The 19,297-nt window shown below is 42.2% G+C and overlaps 1 protein-coding gene across 2 annotated transcripts in view; it reads left to right on the plus strand.

The window, feature by feature from the left end:
* Positions 1-18,998, plus strand: part of LOC149453634 (adenine nucleotide translocase lysine N-methyltransferase-like) — a 49,960-nt gene extending 30,962 nt beyond the window's left edge. Inside the window, exons 4-6 of one of the 2 annotated variants that reach the window (XM_089688062.1) lie at positions 625-765; positions 11,980-12,030; positions 15,432-18,998. In XM_089688062.1, the coding sequence (XP_089544188.1) occupies positions 625-765; positions 11,980-12,030; positions 15,432-15,599 (360 nt within the window). In that variant the 3' untranslated portion in view covers positions 15,600-18,998. The remainder of the gene's footprint in view (positions 1-624; positions 766-11,979; positions 12,031-15,431) is intronic. The other variant, XM_089688063.1, reaches the window with a different exon arrangement.
* Positions 18,999-19,297: the final 299 nt, after the last annotated feature.

Raw genomic sequence — 19,297 nt, forward strand, 5'->3', positions numbered from 1 at the left:
TAAATAAATATGAAAAGTGCAAATGCAATGAATAAAATAAATAAATCACAGTGTCAAATTAAATTCAAAGTGACTGATGGTGTGCAAATAGTGGTATTATACTTATAAGTCCATAAAATGATCAAGTGATGACACTACAATACATATTGTCACTATAAAGTGACCGCTGGTGCTGAATAAAGTGGCAATAATGACAGATAAATGTCCAACAAGTGATAAATGGAATCCAATTATGATCTCAAACGCTGGAGATCGATATCATCTATCCAATGATATGGTGATGTGCCAGGTAATGTAAGAATTGCGCACTCACCAGATGTGCAATCAAATCACACATTTAGAGATATAAACTCTCAATAGTCAGCTGGAGGTCCCTCTAAGGAAATGTGCAGCCTGGTCTGGAGTTCCCACTGGTTCATCTGCAGTCAGCAATACCTCTGCCGTCCTCTTTGTACAGCTCTGTGGGTTGTTGGGCCCTTTATGTATTGTAAGTATAATACCACTCTTTGCACACCATCAGTGTATTAGATGAGATTGTCAACTTATGTTGTTACAGTAAAACTATACTATTACTAAGTAGCCCAATGCAGGGGGCCACTTCTTAAGTAGTATTTATTATTACAGGTTCTTGCAGCTGCATCTCTGGGATTTCAAGGTACAGGCTATGAGTTAAATCCCTTCTTGACAAATTGGGCCACAGCTAAGGCTTGGTGGAAAGGCATCTCTAAAGACCAGGCCAGTTTCCTCAGGGAGGATTTTTGGTTGGTAAGAAAAGCTCTTTGTCCTGTATGCAGTGCTTTTGGGGGACTGTATACAGACGAATAACTGTTCATACTTGTCAAAGCAGGACTGCATTGCACCCATGAAAGCAATGGTTTAAAAATGTTAAGTCTCTCTCAAACATGCTTTAGCTTGTGTAAAAGCAGTGTGAACAGAAAGCTCTGACAAAGCATTTGCAGAGCGATTAGCAAGCTTTGTTGAGACTTTTAAAATACCATTTAGCTCCAGTTTGTAAATGTTAAACACTGATCCTAATAGGGGTGCTGATTGCCACTAAATAAAAAACAATGCTGCTAGCAAGCTTCAGCATGTCTTGAAGATTGATGAAAGCCTGCTAGAAGCTTGCTTAAAGTGGCAATTAAAACTCCCATTAGGATCTGTGATCATTTACAAACTTGAGCTGAATGGTACTTTTTAAAAGCGTCAACAAAATTTGCTGAAAGCTCTGTGGATGCTTTGTCAAAGCTTACTGTTCACACTGCTCTTATACAGCTGAAGTGAAGCAGGCCTTAGGGCTCATTTAGTCCTGCACACTGGACATTTTTACAGCGGCTGTTTTGGGAATTTGATGTATTTTTCTACAGCTAGTAAACCCCCCAGCATGTTATCCTATGCGTCCATGCGCACATAGACTGTAATCTATGTGTGCATGGCTGGGACGTTTTTTGGCTGGAAAAAACCCAGGACTAGTGGGTTTCTGGAGGAGTTTTCTAGTTGTAAAAACGCTCTTAATGCTAAAAAATGCGGCAAAATGCGGTAAAATGCCGCAAACTGGCTAAAAAAAGCTGAAAATCTCACGTTTTTAACGTGAGTTTACACAGCTAACATTACCAGTGTTATCTAAACGTCCTGTGTGCATGAGGGCTTACACTGTACTTGCTTCAACTTTAACACACATTAAAGTGTCTACCGCTTCAATATGCTTTATATGTTTTTGATGCTTCTGTGATGCTTCAATGATGCATTGGTGGTGCTTTGATGATGCATTGGTGGTGCTTTTTTTCAAGCTTTAATAAAGCTTGGCAAATGGTGTGTGTGTGTGTGTGTGTGTGTGTGTGTGTGTGTGTGTGTGTGTTGATTTTTGTTTTTTTAAAGGGGCTCAGTAGAACCACAGCTTGGTAGTACCTGCACTCAGCTGATCCCCAGCTCATTAGTATCCCTGTCCAGCAGATCCCTAGCTCATGTTATACCCTTTTTCAGCAGATCACCAGCTTATGAGTACCCTCGTTCAGCAGATCCCCTGCTCAGTAGTACCCCCAGCTCTGCTGCTCTCCTACTCCGTAGTAACCCCCGGCTTTGCTGGTCCTTTTGGTTTGCTGATCATGCTCTCTCTCCAGTCCCCGCACACCTCACACTATAATGCTCCCATGCTGCGCACCATGTGTGACAACTACTAGTTTCTCCTGCTCTGGCCCCCAGCTCTGCTGATTTTCTAACACTCAGTCCTCTCTCCGGTCCCTGCTCACCTTCTGCTATAGTGTTCCCATGTTGCACATCACATGTGCCGTCTGCTACTTGCTCCACTCCAGTCCAAACCCCGCTCACCTTCCTGCTGGTCCACCCTGCCCACCAGATGTGATGTCTGCACCAGGCACTTCCACAATGTATACACATGAAAAGGAGGTGACTGCTGGCAACATCTTTCTGGTTCACTTGTTGGTTTCCCAGTACATCCTGGGATATCTCATACCTGCAATGCCTACAAAACAAAGCGAAGCTAAAGCTCAAAAAAAGCCTCTCAAAAGCTACAGGTGCTGTAAGCAAGCTTTGTCATAGACGTCTATGGAGGCTTTTAAGATGCTTTGAAGCACCAAGAAAGCAACATGGGATATTATTATTATTATTATTATACAGCATTTATAAAGCGCCAATAGTTCGCTCAGCGCTGTAATATATATAATAGATATAATTTTTGAACAGAGGCAAAGCAAGCACAACGTGTAAACAGGACTGTAAGGTAATCATATGATTTAGTGACGGGCTTTGGCTGGCATTAAGAGTACCTCAAAAAAGTGTGTCCAATGCCACATTTTGAAGAATATGTAAATCAGCCCTTACTGTGAATAGATGCACTAACCAGTGGCTATATATATAGTTCACACTGCCTGTCCTTCACCATGATCCAGTTAATCATTGGCAATATCATCTAATGGTGACACTATGGACTTTAGGCATTTGTGTATCCATTCACCAAGGATGTATTGTGGCATCACTGATGTGCTGTTGAAGTGATTGTCTACACCAATCTTTCTCAATGAGGATTCAGTGGAACCCTTGGTTTCTTCCAGAGGTTGCTAGGGGTTCCTTGAGCAATTACTGTCTCTCCAGCACTGACAGCAACGATCTTTTTAGCTACAGGATCTGTAACCATGAGCCCTAGAAATAGTAAGTTCCATGAGACCTGAAAGTTATTTCAAGGATTCCTCCATGTTGAAAGGGTTGAGAAAGGCTGGTCTACACCATCTCGGCACTCCTCCACTCTAGCATCCCACAAATGCAGATGTCTATGTAGACTAAAAATGATCCCATTAATCATTAGAATGGCACATAGTTAGGTCATTACAGTTCGGTTTTGATGTGTTCATGGAACACTACTGCCAGGATACAAATCATAATATATGTATCATATCATGCTGTATGTATTTACTGCTTCTTCTATCTGGTCATGAACTGCAGCATTACCTGCAATGAACAGTAAATTAATATAGGTGAGTAAATAATCAACATTTAGTGATCCTTGTCCCTCCATTTGCATTTGGTGTTTTTACCTAGTAGTAGTTAGTCGCATTCCACTGGACTTTTTCTATAAAGACATTTCATAGCTCATCCAAGCCACTTCTTCAGTTCTAACTTGAATAGGCTTGAATAAGCTATGAAACTTTGTCAGCATTACAGAACAATAACTACTATTAGATTTACCAAGACATGGATAAGTGAATCTTCACAAAGTTTGCATCTTTTTCTTAGCTTTTTATTTCTTTTTTTGCTAAAATCATGTCAACCTCCTGTAAAAAAAAAAAACAGCCAAGTGTACTAGGATGCACAAACATGTGGGCCCTCAGCTATGCCATGCTAGCCCAATGTCGCCTTTAGCATTACACAGATGCTTTACAACATTGGTACCCAAGACCATCGCCAGTGTGGGAATGCAGGAGGTGTCTTTTTGTGTACCCTATGTGCAAGTGAGGAGAAAAGGTTGAGACACAGGACTAAGCGACCACTGTGGCACTGTTCTCCCCACTGATACCAATGATGGGGCACTGTTCTCCCCACTGATACCAATGATGGGGTACTATTCCTCCCACTGATACCAATGGTGGGGCACTATTCCTCCTCCCCACTGACACCAATGATGGGGCACTATTCTCCCCACTGACACCAATGATGGGGCACTATTCTCCCCACTGATACCAATGATGGGGCGCACTTCCTGCCACTGACACCAATGATGGGGCGCAATTCCTGCCACTGACACCAATGATGGGGTGCTATTCCTCCCACTGACACGAATGATGGGGTGCTATTCCTCCCACTGATACCAATGATGGGCCGCAATTCCTCCCACTGACACTAATGATGGGGCACGATTCTTCCCACTGACACCAATGATGGGGCACTATTCCTCCCTCTGACTAATGATGGGGCACTATTCCTCCCACTGACACCAATGATGAGGCACTACTCCTCCCACTGACACCAATGATGGGGCACTATTCCTCCCACTGATACCAATGATGGGGCACTATTCCTCTCACTGACACTAATGATGGGGCACCATTCCTCCCACTGATACCAATGATGGGGCACTATTCCTCCCACTGACACCAATGATGGGGCACTATTCCTCCCACTGACACCAATGATGAGGCACTACTCCTCCCACTGACACCAATGATGGGGCACTATTTCATCCACTGACTAATGATGGGGCACTATTTCATCCACTGACTAATGATGGGGCACTATTTCATCCACTGACTAATGATGGGGCACTATTTCATCCACTGACTAATGATGGGGCACTATTTCATCCACTGACTAATGATGGGGCACTATTTCATCCACTGACTAATGATGGGGCACTATTCCTCCCACTGACTAATGATGGGGCACTATTCCTCCCACTGACTAATGATGGGGCACTATTCCTCACACACTGACACTAATGATGGGGCACCATCATTGGTGTCAGTGGGAGGAATAGTGTCCCATCATTGGTATCAGTGGATGAAATAGTGCCCCATCATTGGTGTCAGTGGGAGGAATAGCACCCCATCATTGGAATACCATACTGAAATAGCATACCATATTGAAATCAAATCTGATGTTTTTTCATTTTTATTTGGTGTGCGTTGGAAGAGGGGTAGTCTTATACGGCGAGTATAGCTCAAACCCTATATTTTAACAGGAAAAGTAGGGGGTCGTCTTATACGCCCAGTCGTCTTATACGCCGGAAAATACGGTACCTTTTTTTCCCCCCTTTTATATAAGTGATCGCATACCTTCTGTTCTCAGCTGCAAAAGGAGCACAGGGATGAGAAACAGCAGTACACTGATCTTTCCAGTGAATGGCTGTGCAGAGGGAGGGGGGGTGTGTCAGCAGAGGTCTGATCATTGGAGGAGAGAACACAGCATTCCCAGCACAGCTAGAGAACTGACTACACTGCATTCTCCTGCTTAGTGTGGCTAGTTTTTAATAGGAAAGCAGAGGGACTGGCAGGAACAGCAGGGATTTCACTCAAAGGAAACAGGACACTTTTTCATACAAGTACATGGTACAGCAGGCACAAAAGTTGGGTTTACATACTCTAAAAAAAAATACCAAACAAAGCTTTATTTTAACCACTTAAGTATTATCACTGATCACTGTATTCGTGTCACTGGTGATGTCAGTGGAAGTTATTCCATTGCCCCCAGTGCCAGTTAGTGTCAGATTGCGTGCCACATTATTGCAGTCTCATTATAATTCACTGATTACCACCTTTAGTTGTTTAAAAAAAAAATTCCAATATATGCCATAGTTTGTAGATGCTAAAACTTTCATGCAAACCAATCAATATACACTTGTTACAATTTTGGTTTCACCAAAGACATGTAACAGAATAGATTTTGGCCAAAATTTACGAAGAAATTTGATTTTTAATTTTTTTTTTCTTGTTGAAATTTTTTATTAGTTTAACAGGTAACAAAGTATGTATCAGAAGCAATGCAGACCATCATAGTAAATCAGTTGTACAATGTTTGCATAGATGGGCATAATCCTAGGTTACAACAGGGATATTGTACATCCTTGCATTGATAGGATACCAATGGTACAATGAAGAATATTTTAATAGTGGCCTCAAGGGCCTGCCAAGTAAACCAAGGAAGATTTCTCCTGGCACTCTCCACTGGTTAGTGTTGCTGCATGATAGTCGCACTAGAGGTTGGGCCCAAATTGCAGTGTACATAAGAAATTGCTAGGCCATGCTGTTGGAGGGTCATAGCGAGAGTTTCCTTATGGATGCTAGGTCCAAGGGCAGCCTGCTATTAAGTTTTTGGGCTTATTCTATGAGAGGATGTCAGGAGCAACAAAATATACACATACTGGAAAGTAGAACTAAACTTAGGGTAAATGCTGTTATGTGATCTCCACCTAAAACTGTCTCCTTGTTGTCTCTCAAGACCTTAAATCTTAAGCGACATAGTCGTGGACTGGAGCAATTGTGGCATAAAACCAAATCTTAGCAAGCATTCACCCTATATAAATCTGCTTTCTTAACATACAATTCCTTCCTTCATGCTGCCAAACAAGCCTACTTTGTCACTCTTATTAATACCTTGTCATCCAGTCCTCGTCGTCTCTTCTCTACTTTTAACTCTCTACTTTCTCCACCTCCACCCAGTAACTCGCTCGCTGCTTACGAGATTGCAAATAATTTCAAAAACAAGATTGATGCAATTCCTAGGGGCATCTCTGCTACACAGACATCCATCCCACTTAGCATACCTTATACTAAACCTCCATCAACACTTTCCTCTTTTGACCTTGCTACTACTGAAAAGGTCACTAAAGTTTTCTCAGAAGCCCGTCTCACCATGTGCCCCCTGGATCCTGTCCCCTCACAACAACTACGGTCACCCTCTTCTTCTGTCTTATGCTCCCTCACTAACATCTTCAATCTCTCCCTCTCTAATGGTACCTTCCCCACCCCTCTAAAGCATGCACAGATCACTCCCATACTTAAAAAAACCATGCTGGACCCCACCAACCTGAACAACTTAAGACCCATCTCCCTGCTTCTGTTTACCTCTAAACTCTTAGAACTCTTAGTCTACAATTGCCTGAGCTCCTATTTCACTGACAACAACCTTCTTGACAACAACCCTTTACAGTCTGGCTTTCGATCACTCCACTGAAACCGCCCTACTAAAACTCACTAATGTTCTACTAACTACTAAAACCAATGGCCACTACTCTATACTCTTACTACTTGACCTCTCTGAGGCTTTTGATACTGTTGACCATCCCCTCCTCAAAAAAACCTCTCTCCACTTCCTCATTCTATAGGGGTTCCTCAAGGTTCTGTCCTTGGACCCCTTCTCTTCTCCATCTACAGTTCTTCCTTTGGTTACTTGCTAAACTCCCATGGCTTTACGTATCATCTCAGCATTGACTCCACTTCCTCAAACTAACTCTTGCCGAAACAAAGCTTATACTATTTTCCCCAGCCCGTGCTACCTCCCCTGACTTCTCCATCAAGATCAATAATACAACCATCAGTCCCTCCCCTCATGCCAGGGTGCTAGGTGTAATCCTAGACTTCCATCTGTCCTTTCAGCCCCAAATCCAATTGCTGTCCAAATCTTGTAGACTTCACCGCCGCAACATCTCCAAGATACGCCCTTTCTTAACCTCTGAAACCACTAAGCAACTTATTCACTCCCTTGTTATCTCTCACCTTGACTATTGTAACTCCCTCCTCATTGGCTTACCTCATCGCAGGCTATCCCCTCTTCAGTCTATTATGAATGCTGGTGCCAGACTCATCCACCTTACTAACCATTCTGTATCTGCCACCCCTCTCTGCCAATCCCTCCACTGGCTTCCCATTGCCCAACAAATAAAATTAAAAACATTAACAATAACACATAAAGCCATTTATAACTCTGCCCCAAACTACATCACCAATCTTGTCTCCAAATATCACCCAAACTGTCCTCTCCACTCCTCGCATGACCTCCTGCTCTCTAGCTCCCTTGTCTCCTCCTCCCATGCTCGTCTCCAGAACTTCTCCAGAGCCTCCCCCATCCTCTGGATCTCTCTACCCCAATCTATCCATCGCCTACTCTGCCCACTTTTAGGCTATCTCTGAAAACTTATCTCTTCAGGGAAACCTATCCCACCTTCAGCTAATAACAGAATCTTCTATTCCTCCTACCAGTCCATCCCCCACAGTTATTACCTTTTTGTACCACCAGCCCCTCCCTCTTAGATTGTAAACTCCAAGGAGCAAGGCCCTCCTTAACCCTCTTGTATTGAACTGTATCATTACTGTATTGTCTCCCTTTTATATTGTAAAGCGCTGAGCAAACTGTTGGCGCTGGTAATAGGTACATATGGCCCATGAATTAGGTCAGATTACCAAGGCATAAGCACTATTGCTTCAAAATTGGGCGGTAGACATATCTTAATCCATTGCTGCCAGGTTTTATCAAATTTGACCACCTGGTCTTCTTCCAGGGCTTCCATTTTTTCATGGATCAGAGTGCGGTTCATTCTGTGTTTGGTTTCAGCCACAACCAAGGAGGACTTCCAGACTCTAACTATCGTCTGTTTTGCTGCTGTTAGAAGAAGGATCGAGAGCTTTAATTGCATAAACATTACAAATGCTGGACGCAGGTTGAGGACGGCAATTGTAGGGTCCAGCTAGAGGGGTAGATCAAGCACCGTGGAGGCAAGTGTAAAGACAGCTTTCCATAAGTCTTCGACCATGGGACAATCCCACCAGATGTGTATGTATGCACATTCTAGTTGGGACCAGATACCATCTGTTAGCACTCTGTAGTTTGGCCTTGACTGCCACCATGTTAGGCGAGGAAGACTGGGTTGTTGACCATATTTCGGACTAGTGTCCAAAGTGTGGCCGAGGTCTCTTTACCACTTAGCTACGAAGGTATGGGAGGCAGCGTCTGGTTTAGTTATTAATTGATTGTAGAGGGTTGATGAGACCTCTTGTGTGTGGGTCGCTTTTGCAGCTATGTTTGAACCTAGTAAGTTGGTTTAGTAAATTTCCAGCATGTGTGAATGGCAAGTAAAATTTTTAATTTTGTAGGTAGCGGTACATTCCGACCGTGGAAGACCATATGTCTCGCATAGGGCTGGGAAGGATTGAAAGGACATAGCGGTGGTCAGGTTGTGTAAGCGGCTGAGGCCTGATGTGGTCCACACCCAGAATGACACGGGAGACTCCCAGGCTGGGTAGAAGGCTGGGTTTCTGAGAAACAATAGAAGTGGATTATGCATGGACTGAAGTTCATAGGTTGTCTTTAGTTTATCCTAGATTAAAATGCTTTGTGACAGGGTTTCTGAAGCTAGCATGGTCAGCTGATAAAGGGTCAGATTTACCTGAAATTTTTTTTTTTTTATTGGATAGGTTTTTATAGAAGAAAGTAAAAAATGTGTTTTGGCTTTTTTTGTGTTTATATCACGAAACTAATAAATCTAGTGGTGGTAAAATACTACCAAAAAAAGCTCTATTTGTGTGAAGAAAATTCTATCAATTTTGTTTGAGTGCAGTGTTGCATGACTTCACAGTTACCAGTTAAAGTAGAGCAGTGCTAAATAGCAAAAAATGGGGTAAAATCTTCTGGAGCTGAAGTGGTTAAATGGTACTATGCCCTAGAAATATGGTCAAAATAATGCAATTGCCTGATGAAAAACAATTGGGCTAGTAATGACATAGGGAATATGTGCATTCATGTCCCTCTTACTGCGGAGGATACTAGGGTGCTATGGATCATTTCATTTCTTTTCCAAACCATTCTATTCAAAAATGAAACCCAGCCACAGGTAATTAGCTACTCACTTTTCTGCCATATTGTGTGTGTTGCCTGCAGTTCTCTTTTGTACTGATGACCTTGTCTTTCTATAGTTGTGCCAGTGTTTACTCCCTCCCACGCTTATGGTGCCCATAGGAATAATTGACTTTTATATAAAGGAACTCAACAGGCTAGAGCTGTAACTTAAATACCTCAAGGGATGTCCAATATAATAAAGGGTGCAATGGTTTTGCACAGACCAACCCCAATCCTCCTCTTCTCAGGACCCCCACTTGCGCTTGTGGCCCCTCTCCTTTGCATGCTCACTCTGGAGCTGCCTGTGTGTCTATGGGACACACAGAGCATGGCTCAGTCCCGCCCCCCTGCTCCTTCCTCACTGGCTGTAATTCACAGCAGTTGCTATGTCTCAGCCAGTGAGGGGAGAGAGACCTGGGAGAACCGAGGCTCCTGTGCACAGTGCTGGATGAAGATCAAGCTTGGGTAAGTATTAGAGGGGGGGGCTCTGGGGGGACTGCACACTGGAGGTTTTTTTTACCCTTTTGCACACAATTCATCATGATAAAAAAACCTTCACCCTTTAAATCCACTTTAACCTGCCACTTTGCCATTCCTATTACCCTGACATCATTGCCTGTAATAGTTGACATTACAAGATTTCTGAATATAACTTTGGTTCCTGAGAAACGTTCTCTTACTCAGCCCAGGAGCCCAAACCCAGGAATGCCTCCTATACAAATATTACATTAGCACTCATGCACAAGGTGTGCCCCTCCCTGATGATGAAACCCGTATATCACATTCAGAGATGCCGGTAAGGGGAAGATATACAGTAGAGTCTGAGTTCATATGTTATATTTTATTATCATTAAAAAAGGTGGCTGTGTTAGCTTAAAGTGGATCTTAAGGCTCAAGGGTTTTTTTTTTTACCTTAATGCATTCTATGTATTAAATTAAGAAACCTTCTGCGTGCAGCTTCCCTCTCAGACTCCCCCCCCCCCCCCCCCCCCATTTACCTGAGCCTGATCTAGATACAGCAATGTGCATGAGAGCGGCAGCTCTCCTGGGTCTCTCTCCTCTCACTGGCTCACAGAGTAGCCATTGGCTCCTGCTGTGACAGCAATCACAGCCAGTGAGCCAATGAGGAGAGAGTGGGGCCAGGGACTGAGCCGTGCTCTCTGTGTAAATGGACACACAAAGCGCGGCTCAAGACCCAGCCTGATTGAGTGCCCCCATCGCAAAAGGCTTGTTGTTGGGAGCACTTGGCAGGGGGGAGGAGCCAAAAAGAAAATCATTACACACAGCAGCTAAGTATTACAGGTTTGTCATTTCAAAAAACAATATTTCCTTTAGAATCACTTTAAAGCTGATCTTAAAGAAACTGCTAAATACATTGACAAAATACTGTACATACTGTATGTGTGTAAATACATGAAATATACATATGATAAAGATTTGTATTTCTGTCCATCCATTCGAGATCTATATAGCCCTGCCACACAGCACAGCTCTCTGGAAAGGAAGAAGACCATTTTTTTTTCTCTGCTGCAGATAAGTAACACTTATAGGTCTTGCCCCTCCCCCAGCCTGTAATTGGACATTAAAAGGAGAAGCATAACACTGATGAGCTTATCTCTGCTCCTTCCTCCTATCAGCATGTTCCTTGTTGGCACTTAAGTATTGCATTTTAACTGTTTGGATCCTTGTGTTGCTTCTCCCTTTTCCACTCTAAGCCCTGTTGTAACTAAATCGAACACGGGTACTTACACCGCTTCCATTTTGTGTCCATTTTCATGTCTTGATAAATACAGTTCCCTATTAATATGTATCTTTTTATATCTGAGAAATAAAATAAACCCGTGCCAAAGAAAATCAAAACCTCAATAAATATGACTTTTGTGTTTTCAGCAGATCACCAGTTAATTATGCTTATTGCTTTTTGTCCCACAACTTTGTAGCGCTCTCGTAGTCATTTACATACAGGAAGTGAGTCCATAGGTTTGGGCAGTCCTAACTATACTGTTTACAAACTTAAAACCTTTACAATAAATATCATTGTCTAGTCTACCCTTCCTGATCCTTCTTTGAAGATTTAGGACTACAAAAAGAGGTTACTGGTCCTCTTCATAAGTTAATATATGTGAAACATTTCTTTTGTAGGCTGACCTTTCAAAGTACAATAATGTGATGGTGTTCCTGGCCCCAAAAGTGGTAAGTACCACCTTTTTGTTTTGAAAAAAAAAAAAGAAAGAAAGCGTGTCCTCAATTAACCCTTCCAGAAGGAAAATAACAAACTGTAAGCACAGCCTATACCAGTGGTGGGCAACCTTTTTTTTCAACTGAGCCAAATCTCGCCAAAACCACGATTGAAATTTATTTTGAGAGCCACATTTTTAAAACTGAAAATACATAGGATGGTACACTGTTTTTAGTTTCAATAAGTTTTTATAGTAATTCATCCCCCATAGTAATTCATCCCCATATAGTAATTCATCCCCCCTATAGTAATTCATCCCCCATATAGTAATTCATCCCCCCTATAGTAATTCATCCCCCCTATAGTAATTCATCCCCCATATAGTAATTCATCCCCCATATAGTAATTCATCCCCCATAGTAATTCATCCCCCATAGTAATTCCTCCCCCATATAGTAATTCCTCCCCCATATAGTAATTCATCCCCCATATAGTAATTCATCCCCCATATAGTAATGCATCCCCCATATAGTAATTCATCCCCCATAGTAATTCATCCCCCATATTAATTCATCCCTCATATAGTAGTAGTAAGTAAGTAGCAAGTAGTAAGTCAAGTCCCCCCTGTGTCAATTCACTTACCTTTGCTCCGCGCGTTCCTCTCGCCGTGCTTCCCGCGCCGTTCCGGTCTTCAGGGCGGACTGTGAGAGGAGCCTAGCTCCCCTCATGTTCGTCACGCTGCCCCGCCTACACACATCCTGACAGCCAATCACTAGCTATCAGGATGTGAGTGGCAGCGAGACTGGCCAATCATTGCTGGGCTAGCTGCAGAGTCCTCGGCCACCCGAGAGGAGGGAGGGGAGGGGAGCGGCCGCCCGAGAGGAGGGGAGCGAGCGCCCGGCACACAGAAGAGCCGCATTAAAATGTGTAAAGAGCCGCATGTGGCTCGCGAGCCGCGGCTTGCCGACCACTGGCCTATACAAACCCGTGTTCTGATTACAGAGTCAGCTGTGGTCCGAGCTAGATTTACTTTATTTTTCAATATTACCTTCAGTCTATTCCATCAACATTGGTATGTGCATGAAAAGTTCATTTCTGTTGTTCGTTAACTTTATGTCCTGCACCGAATAGTCTAATTGTGTTTTAATGTGTATAACAGGTCATTTACAAGCACAAAATGAACCCTCCACTTAACTTTGGAAATGCAATTACATTGTTGTGTCGTATCCAGCATGTTGTTCATTCTCGAAATATATTACTCTGCACAGATTAATGTACCTGCAAAGCAATAGAGAATGCTTGGAACAGTTACCCACAATCCATTGCTTTTGTAGCGGTAATATGCGTGTTTGTTTTCCTAACAATTTGTAAAGGATAACTCAGCAGAAGCGCACCACATTATGTATAACGTGTGTGTATGTAATATATATATATATATATATATATATATATATATATATATATATATAAAATATACATACACGCACACTATATTGCCAAAAGTATTGGGTCGCCCCTCCAAATCATTGGATTCAGGTGTTCCAATCACCTCTATGGCCACAGGTGTATAAAATCAATCACCTAGGTATGCAGACTGCTTCTACAAACATTTGTGAGAGAATGGGTCGCTCTCAGGAGCTCAGTGAATTCAAGCGTGGTACTGTGATAGGTTGCCACCTGTGCAATAAGTCCATCTGTGACATTTCCTTGCTACTAAATATTCCACGGTCAACTGTTAGTGGAATTATAACAAAGTGGACGCAACTGCAAACAGCAAGTGGTAGGCCGGGGTCAGTGCATGCTGAAGTGCACAGTGCACAATGTCTGCAGAGTCAATAGCTAAAGACGTCCAAACTTCATGTGGCCTTCAGATTAGCACAAAAGTGTGTAGAGAGTTTCATGGATTGGGTTTCCATGGCCGAGCAGCTGCATGGAAGCCTTACATCACCAAGTGCAATGCAAAGCGTCAGATGCAGGGGTGTAAAGCAAACCGCCACTGGACTCTAGAGCAGTGGAGACATGTTCTCTGGAGTGATGAATCACACTTCACTGTCTGGCAATCCGATGGACATGTCTGGGTTTGGCGGTTGGCAGGAGAACAGTACTTGCCTGACTGCATTGTGCTAAGTGTAAAGTTTGGTGGAGGGGGGATTATAGTGTGAGGTTGTTTTCCAGGGGTTGGGTTGGCTCCTTAATTCCAGTGAAGGGAACTCTTAAGGCATCAGCATACCAAGACATTTTGGACAATTTCATGCTCCCAACTTTGTGGGGACAGTTTGAAGGTTCTTTTTTTTTGGGGTTTATTTGAAAAACTTGGATGGAGATTGGAGGGAGTCTTGGGATACTCCAGAAGCTGTGCAACTTTAACTGATGACACTCTCTCATAGAATCTACACTCTTCCAGGTAGGACTTTAGAAGAAAAGGGATGTGGACATACAACTAAAAACAGCCCTGAGCCAGCAAATCTAGAACAGTTTCTTCCAAAAAAAGTCAAACTGCAACAGTCTCTCCAGGCGCCCTCTGCTCACTCCCTGTACACCAGTGTTAATTTCATTGACAAAAAGATATTTTTTCATAAGTTTCATTAGAGGCATGTTTTCAGTGACGAAAACTAAACAAAAGCTAAATGAAAACTTTTTTAGGGTATTTTATTGACAACAGACCGTTGCTGAAATTATACTTCGTAACACACTATGAAACAGAAAAGTGGCCTTATGCATATCAGCAGAGAAATGTCATGCACTCTGCCAGTCAGAAATGAAGAATTTAATTGAAAAATAATTGTAGTTTAGCAAATTCCCATTAATGCAGAAATAAAATCTGCAATACTTACCTCTCCTTCAAAAGTCTAAGGTCCCTTGCTGGCACCAGCATGTTCTCTCCGGCTTCATTTGTGTGTTGGGCTGGGACAGTCTTCGTTGACAGACGCCATGCTGAAAAGTAAACTTAGCTGTGCAAGTTTTTGGTTTTCCTTTAACCCCTTCCCGCCCAACTGTTTAACAGGGTCTTTACATCTAAGGAGTGGGAAAGACTGCCCAATCATGTGACCACTGTGACTGGCTGTCACAATGGTCACATGATTGTAAGTCAGTCCCGCAAGCTACCAATTGTTAGCTGAGATCAGGAACTGTCTATGACAGCTTGGTTGCTGTGCTTGGAGCATGAACGGTGGGTTCTCTCAGCACAGAAACTTCAGACACCCATGGACACATATCTGCAGTGTGTGGCCATTAAAGCCCACCCTCTATGTATTACATGGTGTGACATAAGTTAAGAATGTTGTCTCTGATGTCACATTTTTCACCTTATACATGTACCTTATACATTTCCTCTTACTATAATGTATCAATGATTCTTTTCTCTGACATGATCTTGTTCCTGTGACATTGTGCGATCTGTTCCTGGTCTCTGAAGGTGCAAGAGCTGGAGAAGAAGTTATCTGCTGAACTTCCTGAAGATGCCCGAGTGATTGTCTGCAGATTCCCATTGGATTGGCAGCCAACATGCACAGAAGGTGCTGGGTTAGATCAAGTTTGGGCATATGATATGGTCAATGTTAGGAAGAATCCAGATCACAAATGAAGTCGGAAGGTGCAGTGATTGTCTTCTTCTTTAAGCCCTGGTTCACACTGATGCGGTGTGGAATTTACAGCTTTTTCAGTGTGAGTTCTGCACCGCATCACAATCTCACCCCGTTCATACGAACCGATGCGGGTGTGTATGTTAAGTTAACAACACCCTGACATTGATCTGCAAAACATGGTGCGATGTGCAGAATCGGATCACATAGGTGTGAATACCTATGTGATCCAATTCTAGTGCGGACCAGAAAAGGGTCTTGCACATTTTGGGTGCGGCGCGAATAGAGACATACAAAATGTATGGCTCCAATCGCACCGCACACAAATTGCATGTGATTTGTACAGGAATGCGGTGCGGTTCCTGTGTGAATCACATGGGATTTACTGCACCGCTGTAGTGTAAACCTAGGCTAAGGATCACAATACACGTTACAATCTAATTATACAATCAACTTTAGATGTATCAAAAGTCTGTGACCTTCCTAAATCAGTCTGTATCCAATTAGGCACCCCCTGCACTACACAGCTGTTGGTTGATTTAGAGGAGATGTACAATTAGATTGTAACATGTGGTGGGCATGACTTGCACTATACCCACACAGAACAATCTGCCCTCTAATATGACAATATTAGACAATAATAAAAAATTATATTTGTTTTTTCTGGAAATGACTGTATACTACCATGTTTATAGAACAATTGTTCTAGTCATTTACAGACAAAACTATTTCAGATCTTGCCTACTTTCTGTGGTTGTTGAAAATCTTTAAAGAGAGAAATATAGCTTTACCTTCTCCTGAAAATATTAGTTGCTTTGCTCTAGCTGGAACAAGCAAGCAGCCAGTGAAGCCTTGACTCCTGACCTTTATGTTCTTGGTCAGTAACTTAGACGTTACTAAACCAATGGCTTAGAATAATAGACCGGAACTGAAGATTTACAGAAGGATAGGTTTGCACTGGCAGCTTGTGTGTTTTCTTTTACTGTCTTGCTCAATTTAAATTAATCTTGCTGCCATTTTAAAAATTAAAAAAAAAAAGCCTGCAAAAAAAAAACACACAACTTTTTTAGAAACCTAGAAGAGTGATGGCAGAAAAATTGGTCCATAGAGTCTGCTTCTTTTTGATTTTTAGTTTTTTATAGATCTGTTTTTGTTCCACACATATTTGAATTCACTTACTATTCATTGACTCGCTACCTCTGCTGGGAGTTCTGTTCCGAATATCAACTACCTTTTTCAGAAAAATAATACTTGCTATGATTATGAGCTTTCTTCCTTCTAGTTTGTGCAAATGTCCCCATGTTCTTGATCATACCTTCATATGCAAAATGATTCCTCCCTGAACCTCATTCTGGCCATTAATGTATTAATCTACCCCATAGGCCATTCCTCAGATCTTAACTCTGTTCAGGAGGAAAGGCTTGTGGCAAAAATGTCACATCTGACACTGTTCCAGGTGTGTCAGATGCCTTGTCTGTGTTATGGTTCGCAGTGCTAGCCTCTAGAACACAACAGTGACAAAAGGGCCAGGGGACATTAAGAAAGAACGCGCATGGCAGGTGATGCAGGCATTCAACACTCCTGGACGTGTCAGATGTGGAAATGTTGTTGTTCAGAGCAAAAATCTGAGAAATTGGTGGGCAGACATGTGCGTGTAAAGCTCTTCTGTGTTTTTTTTTTTGTCTTTTTTTTTTAATTCTTTAAAATTTAAATTAGTACCAGGATCACGTTAAGGTTAGAGTGGTACTCAACTCCCCCACCATGTTTTTTTCTCCACTTACCTGTAGTGCTCCTCAAAGTACATACATGCCCACACAGTGAATCCAGAGTTGTTTCGGTGTGATCAGCTACTTGGGTGCCAAACATCAGGTCCCACCATTTGTTTGAGATCCTGTAGCTTCCTGGGAGACGTGATGTAAGTATCCCAGGAGGCTGAAGGACAAGGTACATGTCATTCTGGTCTAGCCTCAAATTTCTGTGAGGGATGGGGCTGAAATAAAAAAAAAAAATTAAAAAAATAGAAAGAAAAGAGAAAACAACAAGAGGGGAGGAGTGGTAAAACAAAACGTACTCTCTTTGGGGAGTTGAGTTCACATTTCTCACTGTTCCTGGTGTGTCAGATGTCTTTCATCTCTGCTACAGTTGGGACTGCTAGCCCCTACATCGCTAGAGCACCCAACAATAACACAGGCATTCAACACTCCTGGATATGTCCGATGTGGAAATTTGTTCTCAAACAGAGCGAAGATCTGAGAGATTTCTGGCCAGACAGGTGGGAATAAAAGGTCGTCTTCTGTGGGGTTTTTTTTTTTAAATTTTATTTTATGTTTTAATTTTCTTTTGGAAGTTGAGTTCCGCTTTAACTTCAGCAACTTGGACAGTTGTCATTTAAACATGTAATATGGGCTGCCTTGGAACAGGACATGTTTCTTTGAAATAAATTGGGATTTTATTGTGTAGAATTCTTGGTTAAATCATGTTTTTTTTTTTTTTTTTTAAGCCCTTGCAATCTTTAAAAATGTGTAATTAAAGGTTATGGTACAATATACATAATGGGAGTTGTGGCTGCTGCATCAGACCTCTTCTGCTCTCCCCTAAAGCCATAAAGCCCATAGTCCTATAGTTCAGAGGACTATTGAAGGAAAAGGTCTCAGCAAGAGCAGAATTGTTCTAACTGTGGCCATTATACAAGAGATTTTAGATTACTTTGTAATTAATTTCATGCTGAACAAATAATGTGAAAAGCTAGAGATGTGCAGTATTAAAGTCAAAATCTTTATTTTGGTATCATTTGGAATGTGATTGTTGATTAGACATGGATCTCCATCCATTTACAGCCAACTACATGTGTACATAGAAATCACTATTCTCTGACGTTTAGGCAGTCACACTGAAACTATGCGGCTTTTTATAAGCTCCATTATTGTCCTGAAACTAGTGATCAGCCTGGGAGTTATAGAATGGCAGCTTCCGTCTGAGGCTTCTAGGGAAGGGATTTAATTTTAAAGGAATCTCTTTCATTTATATTGATAAAATTTTGCCTTAAATGCATTCAATTACTCTACATATTTGTACTGTGAAATAATCCTGAAATACCTCATCTGTCTCCAATGTCAAACCCTATACTTGAGGGGGTGATGTACTAAAACTGGAGAGTGCAAAATCTGGTGCAGTTGTGCATGGTAGCCAATCAGCTTCTAACTTCAGCTTGTTCAATTAAGCTTTGCCAAAAAAACCTGGAAGCCGATTGGTTACTATGCAGAGTTGCACCGGATTTTTCACGCTCCAGCTTTAGTATGTCAACCCCTATGAGATGTAATTTACTATGTACTTTGTGTTTGGAGATTAAATACTGTTTGCACAAATTAAAATTTCTGAATAAACAGGATTAGTATACCTAATTTGTCTTGTACAATTCCTTCAGCATCCAGTGAGCATGGAAGCCTTTGTGTAAATCAGTGGTCTCCAAACTGTGGCCCTGGGGCCAGATGCGGCCCTCTGCTTGCTTTTATCAAGCCCTTGGGCCATTATTCCTCCCATTGTCAGCAACAGTGATGCATAGTTCCTGCCACTGACACCAACAAGACACTATTCCTCCCACTGACACCAGTGGTGAAGCACTATCCCTTCTACTGGCACCAATGATGGGGCACTATTTCTCCCACTTACATCAATGATGGGGCACTATTACTCCCATTGA

Source organism: Staurois parvus, unplaced genomic scaffold, assembly GCF_062004578.1.
Source record: "Staurois parvus isolate SC_StPar_1 unplaced genomic scaffold, SC_StPar_1.0 ptg000445l, whole genome shotgun sequence".
In the NCBI taxonomy this organism is placed as follows: domain Eukaryota; kingdom Metazoa; phylum Chordata; class Amphibia; order Anura; family Ranidae; genus Staurois; species Staurois parvus.